Source organism: Vigna umbellata, chromosome 1 (assembly GCF_029865625.1).
Source record: "Vigna umbellata cultivar VRB3 chromosome 1, Vumbellata_1.0, whole genome shotgun sequence".
NCBI lineage: Eukaryota > Viridiplantae > Streptophyta > Magnoliopsida > Fabales > Fabaceae > Vigna > Vigna umbellata.
The window spans coordinates 8,951,881-8,963,517 of record NC_142165.1 but is presented as its reverse complement, the minus strand read 5'-3'; the positions used below and the strand labels follow the sequence as shown (position 1 = coordinate 8,963,517).

General features: G+C 32.8%; 1 protein-coding gene across 1 annotated transcript; it reads right to left on the bottom strand.

Annotated features, from left to right (window-relative positions):
• Nucleotides 1-5,567: 5,567 nt before the first annotated feature.
• On the bottom strand, nucleotides 5,568-11,625 carry EGY2 (ethylene-dependent gravitropism-deficient and yellow-green-like 2). Its single transcript, XM_047318281.2, has 12 exons — nucleotides 11,317-11,625; nucleotides 11,155-11,218; nucleotides 9,921-10,052; nucleotides 9,372-9,422; nucleotides 9,163-9,273; nucleotides 9,006-9,080; nucleotides 8,802-8,907; nucleotides 8,617-8,710; nucleotides 7,367-7,520; nucleotides 6,555-6,762; nucleotides 6,190-6,350; nucleotides 5,568-6,039 (listed from the first exon to the last, which is right to left on the bottom strand). Exons 1-12 carry the CDS (start codon nucleotides 11,478-11,480, stop codon nucleotides 5,791-5,793), a joined length of 1,569 nt encoding a protein of 522 aa, XP_047174237.1. The 5' UTR covers nucleotides 11,481-11,625; the 3' UTR covers nucleotides 5,568-5,790.
• Nucleotides 11,626-11,637: the final 12 nt, after the last annotated feature.

The following is an 11,637-nucleotide window of genomic DNA, read 5'->3' as shown; positions in this document are numbered from 1 at the left end:
ATTATCAATATGATAAGGTGAGATAATTAAATGATGGATTGAGAATTCTGAATATGAAAGAAGCTTGAAGGTAAAGTTGTAAAGGGAGTTAGATTTAATCTATGAATTCTGCATAAGTTGGATGATGAAATAATTGTGTAAGGTGATGAATATATGTGAATTGGATGATGGAAATTCGTTCTAGCATGTTGGTATATGCGTAAATGAAGTTTTGATGGATTTGGGTGTGAATTAGGGTGGTAAACAAGGAAGTTTTAACTCACTTTTCATGGAATACGAAAATTGTGTGTTTTGCTTAGTTAATGAATTTTTGGTTGGATGAATTGATGGAAGTATGAGATGATTATTGGAATTGTGTATGTTGGATCTGTGTTGACATGAAAATTCGGTGGTAGTGCTGTTAGAAAGGAAATCAAGTGTCTTTATGGTCAATTTGGGCTATTTTAGAGGAAGTGAGGTAAGGATTTTGAGTAAATGAGGGCTGCAGTGTTCCTGGACTGTTTGGGCAGTCTAGACAAGTCCATTGTGACTTGTTAGAAACATAAAAGTGGTCTAAAACATGCTCCAAGTAGTAGAATCAAATTTGGGTCCCTAAGTTGTTGAAGTTAGTGTTTTGGAGCTGAAAGTGAACTTTAATCACTTAAGAATGGTAGTAGAGATGCGTAGAATCATTTGGATAAGTTTAATTAAGTCTAAAACGAGAATTAAGAGTTTAAGAAGTTGAGAAAAGTGGTTAGAAATGGTCAAGGGAGGTTCTGCTACCATTCTGCAGAATTCTGCAGAATTCTGCAGAATGCGAAAACTGACCGTTCGTCCTCGTCGGATTTGGACGATCGGTCATGCCATGTGCTGAGTGCATTCGGTCAAATGTTGGTTTGGTTAACGTTCGTTCTTCGTAGTAACGTTCGGTCATAATCGTGCCTTGGCTTAGGCATTTAGCGTTCGTCCTTGTCTGGAGAGCGTTCGGTTTTAGGGAATGATATTAATAGCGTTCGGTCATTGGTTTAAAATAACGATCGCTCAAGTTATGGTTTAGTAACGATCGCTCAGGTGTTGGTTAGTAGCTTTCGTTCATTCGTTGGTTAGTAGTGTTCGTTCATTCGCTGGTTAGTAGTGTTCGGTCAGTTGATGGTTAAGTGAGCGTTCGGTCTTCATAGCGTTTGATCGTTGAGCGCTCGTTCAAACAGTGTTGAATTCAATATGGTGTTCGGTTTTGAGCGTTCGGCAGAGTCTTTGATCTCACAGTGTTCGTCCATGAAGAGCTAGTATGCGTTCGTCCCAATAGTGCTCGACTAAGGGTGTCAACGCTCGTCCCAATAGTACTCGACTAAGAGTAACAGCGTTCGTCCAAACAGTGTCCGTCCAATGGTTTATGACGTTCGTCCAAATAATTAACACGCACCTGCACTTTGCAGAATTTGTTTTTGATAGTTTTGGGGGTTCCAGATGTCCGTTTTGGACGTTCTCTAGGTCGTTTTGGGGGTTCTTGACCCTTCCGGAACTGTTGGTGATGGTTTCAAAGTTGTTTGAGTTACCTAAATATGAGTATTAAAAGGATATAAAGAAAATGTGTTATGTGTACACTGTTTTGAATTGTTTGATATATCTATTTGATATGGGAATGTTGGGTGATCTGTTTGAGATTGTAAATTGATATGAGAGTGATGTTTGGATGGTTAAGTACTGTTGAAATCATAGTTGTATATGATTTAATTATGAGTTTCATGTTAAAAGAAGAACTTGAATTGTTTACAATTTGGTATTGTGATGCTTATGTGATGATGATATGATAGGTACGTTATGGTATGGTTGGATTGGTATTATGAGGATTATTGGAGATGTATATTTTTGGCTGGTTGGTGTCATTAAAATGAGTGGTGGATAGTAAGCGTTGTGCGTGTTGGCCCGGGGAATCTCTTTAGGTGAGTGATGGGGGGTATACTTGCACTTGTCCGGGGAAGCTCTTGTTCAGAGTGATGGAGGGTGACATTGTGTACTTGCCCGGGGAATCTCCCTATAGAGTGATGGGAAGCAGCACTACACATTGGGGTAATGTGTAACCGCCCGGGGAATCTCTTACATTTATGTAAGAGTGATGGGGGTGACGTGGGGTACTAGTCCGGTGAAGCTCATTACAAATTTGATTGGCGTTGTGCTTGCGGGCCCAGGGAATCTCTTTAGGTGAGTGATGGGGGGTATACTTGCACTTGTCCGGGGAAGCTCTTGTTCAGAGTGATGGAGGGTGACATTGTGTACTTGCCCGGGGAATCTCCCTATAGAGTGATGGGAAGCAGCACTACACATTAGGGTAATGTGTAACGGCCCGGGGAAGCTCTGAAAAGAGTGATGGGAGTGACGCTAGTACATATTGGTGTATGTATTTTGATTCGTCTGTAATATTGGTGGATGTAGTCTGATTTATTTTGTTATACATGTTGGTGTATGCATTCTAATTTGATATTTTGATACATATTGGGATATGCATATGGTTGAAGCATAATTCGTACTCGGGTATATAGTTCGATCTGATTAAGGTGTGGATGATAACATGTTATTATGAGTATGTTATGATGTATAAGAATTGTATTTTGTTAGCTCACCCTTGCTTGTTTGTGCATGTGAATGCGATGATCGTATAATGTGTGATGTTATACGGGAGCAGATGTTATTGCAGATGTGATGGCTGATGTTTCTGAACATGCATAAAGGATGAAAGAGAGATGGGATATATGACTGGGAATGTATTTGTTTATATTCGATCCTGACTATTTAAACGTTTTATTTTCGGAATAATCGGTTTGTAATAAATATCGTACTATATTTTTCCGTTGAGGTTGAATATTAAAATTTGAATTTTTACTTATGTGTTTTATGGAAAAAAAAAAAATTAGTCGACGTAACACCAAATTTCGGGGTGTTACACATTACATCCTCATATTCGTTAAAATAAGATTATTAGATTTAATTATATGTAAGAGATACTGATCTCTTTTGAAATCTGATCACTTTAGTTTAATTTTATCAGTAAAAGTGTTGTGATGGATTGGAAAAAAAAAATGCCTATAATCTTAAGTAGATTATTTTGTTGATATGACATTTTTGAATTATTGAATTTGATACTTTTTATTATAATTTTGTTTTAAGCCTATATTTGTTTCAAGGTTTGGATTGTTTACGCATTAGGCGATTTGCAAAGAAATGGAAGCATTGATATTACGAAAAGGTCACACTAGCATATAAGAAAAGAAATGTGGGTAAAGATAGTTGGATGATGAGGATGTTAAGGAATTGCCCTTTTGTTGTGAATGAACAATGTGAATGGTTGAAGAAAGGAATCGATTCTGAAGCATTGAGAAACGATTTTATCCCTATTCTGTGATGATTTTGGTTATAGATATAATAAAAATAATAATAATAATTTATTTTTAAATTATTTTTATCAGTAAAAATAAAATGATAATTTTTTATTTTTATCAATTAAAATACTTTTTTTAATTTATCAAACTTATGACCTCATTTATTAACTTTAATAAAGTTTCATCTCAATTCTTTTTATTTTTTATCATATATTTTCTTAATCTAAACAATTCACATTCATTTTTTTTCTTAAATTCATTCTTTCAAATCACTCTTCAAATTCAAACACAGTATAAAAAAATGTTGTAATCTTTAAGAAAAATAAGTATTTATAATTTGATACGGACTATTCAATGACATGTCTTGTTGGAGGTATTGAAACAAATTTTCTAATTCAGAAACAATGAGTAGAAGTAATATAAAACCTTTAGTTTATCTCTATCTACAATATCAATGTTTAGACGTGAAATATGTTAAGATAATAAAATTAATATATTTATTTTATAATAATTATTTTGAAATTTAATTTTAAGATTTTTACTTTTATTGATATATTAACCTTGTATCTAAATTAAACTAAAAAAATAATACATAAACCAATAAAAACATCTTTTTTTACTTATCTCTTATACAAATATTTTTAAGTGAAATATAAAATGGAACAGGCTTTTTAAATCTTTATGCCTTAAATAAAAAAGTTATTTTCGAAGTAAACAACATTTTGAAACTTTTAAAGTATGTTTCACTAGAAGTAATTAAAGAGTTGGTTAAAAGCAAAATAACTAAAATCTGATTTTTAGTTATAGTTATGAAATTAAATTATTGATTATAAATATTTGATAAAGTTAACTATTAAATTAACTTAATTGCAAGTTTAACTTTTTATACAGTCAATATAAAATATTTTATATTATTGATTAATTAGGGATTACCGTAATTGTGACTTTTACAGTCATTATCATAATATTCTCATCCTAATCATAAGGGATTTTTTGAAGAAACCTAATCATAAGTGATTATCAATGAATTTATAAAAATAATACTTTACACTAAAAATACATTTCAATTATATTTTAAATGTAAATTTGTAAACATGTTTGTGTGGTTTTCTAATCTAAATTAGATTTTGATTGTGGAGGAAGATATATTCTTAAATAATTAGAGTTTTAGGTTCGAGATCGATCAAACTACGCTGAGCTAACTTTTACTATTTTAGTTAACAACTTTAATTTTAAATTCAAAATTTATTTATTTACTTTATGCTAGTTACCAATTGTGCCTTTATGCGTGCCTTAGTTTTCAACAACCACGAATTAGTATTCGTCCTATTTCATATTATTTAATTTTGTTTGAAGAAAAAATAGACGTTTAAGGAAATTATTACACGTCATGATACCAACTTTCTTTTACGATAACCAAAAATGTAATTAGCTGATATATCAATAAATAAGAGCTAAAAAATATAATTAAGTCGTTTTTTAAAAAAATTAAAAAAAATATTTTTGAAGAAATTATGATGTCATTTTAAGTTAGCTTCTGACTTCTTAATTATTATTTTCTATAAACATTTATTAAATTTATTATTTCTACCAAAGAGGACTTTATTATTCAATTTTAGTTTTTATTATATGCTCTACATTTTTTTTTGTATTGTACAGTTTATTTTAGCTATTCACGTATTTATTTTATTATATAACACTACATTTATGATATTGATATACATTCATATTACCATATTAAGCAGTATATATTATTGTGCTCATCTATAATGTCTATCATATTATTTTCATTTTAATTTTAATTGAAATATTTAAAATATAAGACTGAGAAATATGAAGAAAAAAATGAAACCAAAGAAATAATTACAACAATTTTAAATATGAATAAAAATTACAAAATTTTTTAAGATTAATTTTAAACTAAGCTTGTAATTGCTCAAAAATATTTTTATTATAAAATAAATTAAGATTTATAAAAACACGTATCTATTATTTAAATAGATAAATTTAATACATCATTTTTAACCACTTTCCTTATTCAACTGGGAAACTAAATCTGAAACACAGTTGACCTTTTCAACTTTAAACTTACTCATATCACTTTTGCCAAACTAAATGTAAAACGCGTGTAATCCTTAAACTTTAAAAACACGATACATATCTTGCTTTCAAAATTTCAAGTATTTTTTCTATTTCCATCCATTATACGGCTGTGAGAAGTTGGAATTTAAAATTAAAAAAAAAGTGTTCATTGTTAATGAATCATGAATAACTAAACTAGGATGTATGCAGCCTAAAAATTTGACGTGTGATTATTCACCCGGCATGAGCCAACGTCGAAAGTATAATTCACCAAAAATCCTACCTTCTAATCAGTTATAAAATTTTCTAGCAGTCTAAAGGGACACTGCCAGAGTTTATGAGGCAACTATGTCTAGAAACTTGTGAGGGTTTCGTCTGTAAATGGGAAAGGGTATGGGAGGCATACCAACAAGCCTAAGAGCAAAACTGTTATTCCAATGGCAACATATTTCTCACCAGGATCAGTTATTTCCTCCGAGAGTGGTGCAATTGGACCTCTTTGCAAGAAAAAAATGAGAACTACCCAGTAGAAAGCTACATCATTAAGCAGTGACGAGAGTCCTAGCAACGCAATTGAAACTCCTGTGAAGCGTAATGAAGCCTGTGGAATAGACTGAAGTCAGTATCTTCACGATAAGGAAACAAAGGAAGCAATTATGTGATGTAATTAGTCAAATATTATCATGATACTGACAAATCAAGTTTTGCTTATAGGAATTTCCTTGTTCAGAAATATTACTAAATCTTGTACCTTTCTTCCCCATAGAGCAAAAGAAATTCGCCCTCCATCAAGCTCTCCGGCAGGAATGCTGTTGATGGCATTGATAAGGAGTCCTGCCCAAGCCCAAATCACTAGAGGGTTGATAGAAATTGCAGTTCCTTCCTTGAGAACGTTGCCAAGAAGCAGCTTTGCTAAAAAAGTAAATAAAAATGGTCACTACATATTGATAAAAGTATTAAGTAATACATCGGGCAGCCACCGGATTTAATTTGTTGCTCTTCTGTGGTAGTAATAATAGAAAATAAATGCTCATTTTAAAATATTTTGATAAACCCATAAATGAATGCAGACAGTCTATCTAAATTTCTTTATGCTTACTAGAGTGAGTAGCTTACCAATACCACCGGCAAGAAACGACTCGTGAAACACGGAAGCATCAACAACAACACCAAGACCATCACTGGGAGGCAAGACAAAACCAAGAAACAGAAGCAAAAGACCCAAGGAATAGCCAGCTAATGGTCCGGCAGCTGCAACCTTGAGCAGATCTTCGCGATTTGGTACTATGTTTCTTATCCTCGTAATGGCACCAAAGGAGCCTATCTGCCGACCAAATTACACATCAGATTTCTGTTTCTCGTATTAAGATGCTAGAAATTCTACATATCTACAAGAGAAAATTTGGCCATTGGCCAATATCTAATTGTACATATCAGCAAGATGTCCGTTTGAATATCAACACCAAATTATACCATATTAAATTAGTTAGCAATAAACATAAGAAAAAACATAAATCCATCTCTACAGTACCACAATATTAACCAATCTACGAGATTCAAGATGAATGCCGCCATTTTCAGACACCAATTACAGTCATGCAATTCCGAAAGCAAGGTTTGACTTTGTAGAAAAGCAACACAAGCAATTCCCAAATGACAATGTAACAAAAGGTCTCATGCAATTTAATACCAACCACCAGTTATTTTGTGCAAGACAAGCACAGACGGAATGCTTCAAATTGTCATGCATCAACAAGAATAAAAAAAATAATTAAACATAAAATGAATGCATACTCTATGTAAGTATTCATCCTCCGAATAATTTAAGTAATGATGAAAAATATGATACCCTAAATTATTGTCATTTAATTGAAGAAATATCTTTACCAAAAAAATGTGAGAGAAGATAAATAATTTTATCCTATAACCTGCCAGCTAGGAACAAAGTACGGGACCCCAAGTTTAACTCCAGTGTCTTTAGCAGCTAAAAAGTGGCCAAGTTCATGTACCCCCAGAATAAGTGCAGTAACAAGGGCTCCAGGTAGGCCATCCTTTAACAAGTTCAGATTGTCGAAAGCTGATCTGGAACATTAATAATAGTAATTTGGTGAAACGTAAAAATGTGTAGTAAAGTAACAAACATATTCCTATATGTAGAATAATTAATCATAAACATTTAAGAATATAAATCTCTAAATGACAATCAAGTGCTAAAGCCTATGCACACCAATCTAAACTTATTCTGTAATTAGAACCTACAATATATGCACAATACTTTCACTGGCATTTGGTTCGAAAAAAAGTTGTTTTTTTTCACTTGTAATTACAAGAAAAATCACTTTGTTTTCACCTTTCTCATTTTCAAAAAGTTTGCATGAAAAGTCTTTGTTTTACAAGAAAAAATGTTCAGATTTCTTTTTTACATTTTCACTTTTACTTACAAGAAAATTCTCCTTATTTTCACTTTCGTTATCTTCAAAAGAGTTTAAATGAAAGAAGTGAAATTGTTTTCCCTATTTATAATACAAACCTAACAAAGTAGAAAGCAAAGGAAAGACATGTTGTAATTAAAAGTGAAAACAGAATACCTTAACTAAACCGAGTGATTTCTAATTTTTTTTTTGAATAATAATAAATGCATACCAAATTGAAGCATCATATGGAACAACTAATCAACCAGGGATAATAACAGAAAGACTAATGAATTATTGCTATGAAAGCTGGACAAGAATTCATCACTAGTTGAAGTATTTTAAAAAGAGAAACAAAGTGGAAAAAATGCTACTTTTTTTGTAATTATTAAACCAAATGACACCTAAATTTCACTTTATAGTTATAGGTGCATACGAAATTGAAGCATCTATAATACGAAACAATCAGTCAACCAGAGAAATGACAGGAAGAAATAAAGATTTATTCCTATGAAAGGCAGAAAACAATACATCAATAATTAAATTATTTTGAGACCATCCTATTTAAGAATATACAGCCTGGAAGATAAACATTTATTTACCTAAACAGTGTATTTGTAATACTTCCCTGAACTTATTACTCAAGCGTAGGAGTATACACAACTGTATCAGTATAGTAAACAAAGCACATGAAACTGACCGAACACTCTTGCCTAAGACATATCAGCGTATGAAGTGACAATTTAAGGCATAAGAAAACAGCTCACAATAAATCGGATTGCAAAGCAGGAACATTGCGAATAAGTAAGGTAAAAACCGTAACCAGTCCAAAAGCTCCAGCAGCAAACCACTCAGGTACGGCTGCCATTATAAGTAACACCAGAAGTACAAATCATGAGCTTTACAAAAAATCATTTTTGATCCACAATGTTGCAAGAGCTAAAACAAGTACCAGTTGTCTCTGGTTGTAAGGTTGTTCTTGGAACTACAACAGCCACTGGCTTGTCATCCTCTGGATTTACTAAAAGAAAAAGCTTGTACTCGTCTCCAAATTTATCCTACAATAATAACCATGCATAACTATAGTTAAGACACTGATTTAGACTGGAATCGCTCACAAAACCACTCGAGCAGAGAAACAAAAAATACTACACACTTTCAATCTCTTAGAAATTTTATCATAACTTTTAGCAGCTTGCCCTCGCAAGTTCCCTTTGAACAGCACTCCACCCTGGCAGAAAATAAGGACCCAATCTTCATACAAGACCTCTTCACATTAGGAAAAATACGTTATAGGAAAGATAGGCTCACACCTCGTAAGGATCTTGGCTTGTTACAAAAAAAGTATCGAAGCCAAAAACTTGGCTCCTTAGAATTTCGATTGTTTCCTTGGGAATTTTTATTGCTTCATCCAATTTCTGAGGCTGTAAGAACACATAAAGAACAGAAACAAGGAAAAATTATAAAAAAAGAAAGAAAAAAAAGAGAATGCCTCTTCTAAAGCTTAATGCAGAGCAATCACCTTCACACCTGGCAGAGGTGATCCACTGGCAACTTCATCACTATCCAAACTCTGTTTTAACCATAAGGCCAGAGAATGAGAGATAAGAAAACTATTACATAATGTTCCTAACTTCAAATGACAATTTTATTTTCATGTTTTCTCCTTTTTAGTACTCAAACTAAAATTGAATCCATGAAGTAATACTTCTAATATTTATTAAGGAGATTATAGCAGCATACAAAATTGATGGAATAAGAGTGGCAAAATTAGGTACCATTTTAAGGATTTAGTTCTTGACAAATGGTGATGACGCAGACTTATTAAAAACATTTTATCACAGCTTAAAAAAAATCTTTTACACATTATAAGTAAAAAAGAAAAGAAATGAATGGCATAAGATAAATTCCTGAGTACATTATGTCTGTGAGTAACAGCTTTTATAGAAGTCTTCAGCAATAAGATAATAAACAATGAAAAGAGAGTGCATGTGTGTGTACTGAACAACCTTTGGCAACGTATTTGCATCTAATCAAACTTATAAGGGAAATTCACTAAGGCAAACATTACCTGCACATCATTTTGATCCTTATTTGCATCACTAAATTCGTTTAGTTGTTCTCCATCTACAGGAGGAGAGGTACTTTGCACAGAGGAATCTTCCGAAGGTAGTGTTTCTTCATTTTTATATGCTTCTTTCTCCTAGGTAAATTAAAAATTGCATATTGTCAAGGTAAATGCATGAAGACAAAAGAAATGACTACATTGTGTTTGAGTTCAAACAATATAAGAAAAAAACAATAATAATTATTTTTATCCTAATAACTAAAACATAACCCATTAAATTATTTCGAATTGAAATTTGCTGAAAGGTCCACCTTCCAACCGACAACTTTTACCTTTTTGATCCCCTCTCTATCTCTATTTCAACGATAAGTTGTTTTTAAGGCAAGAAGTTTGTTCATTTGAATTGATTTTTTGTCTTAAATCCCTCTATGTGACCCATTAAAGTAAGCAAAGCTCCCTAACACATTTTGTTTTTCATTTAGGAGACTCAAAAGATTGTCTCATCTGAAGAAAACCTAAGCCTAACTCCTTTGCACTTGCACCAAAAGTCATTCATTATGTATAACATCTTGGCTTAATTAAGTCTTAAGTACCTCATAAAAGAATTTACTTTCTATTGACGTATTAAAAATTAATTAAGGCTCCAATTGTATCCACCATTTTCAAAAATTGAAATGAGAGAGAGCATTTATGGAACGTAACGGTAGGATAATTCATCCTCATACTTCTCCTTCACAATCAAATATCATTTGGGAGTTGAGACCTCAAACTAGCCAGCTGCAAGCGTTGACAAACGAGTTGTATCACAACATTACAATAAAAAATCCAACTCTCATCAAATTGTGCAGAAATACGGTAAGCCTATAAGGAAGCCTTTGGCTTAGTTGATGAAGATAAGTAAACGTTCAAGAGTGTCATACATTGAATGATAAATTTAAAATATTTAACGAAAAATATTTATTAAATTAAAAGCTCGAACACTATACTAAAAGTATTAAATACTACTTAAGCATTGTCTTATAATCACTCGTTAGCAGACCCCGAAAAGAAAACACGCAAGAAATTTCGAGCAATTACGGAAAGTTAAATTGAAAATTCAAGTAAAAAATCTTCATGATATCACACTTCAATTTCTGAAGACTAATGTCAGTTAAAACGAACATGCTGACTCCTGAAGGAAATTCCAGCAACAAAATGAGTTAAAAAAATGCAGAAACAGGCAGCAAACTGAAAGTACCTGCTCGTCGCTGCCGTTTGGTGGCTCAGTAGCACTACAAGCAATCCCTCTTCTCCGGCTCGATCTATTCCAGTTGAAAACCGCAACAGCATTTGAAGCAAAATCAGTAACAATAGGAAAACAGAACGATATCCGCTACATAGAAAAGAAACTCGTACCTACCTCGGGTTCCGAAACAACTTGAACGAAGTAAACCGACAACGCGAATGAGGAAAGCCGTGGGAGCGGTGAAAACGGAGATCAAATTCGAAGCAAGAGGTGCAGTGGGACAGAGGAGGGAGGAGATTCCCGCGAAAAGCCGAAGGAGCTGCTAGAGAGAAACTCATGGTTCCGTTTGGAGCGAGCAGTGCCTCTAATTCAGATGAAACCCTAGTGCCATTGAAACGAATGAAGATTGAAGAAATCGGTGGAGAAGATGAAGCAGTGGCAACAAAGAGGAATCAATTATCCGCTATAATTTTTCTTAAATACCCGCGCAATGAT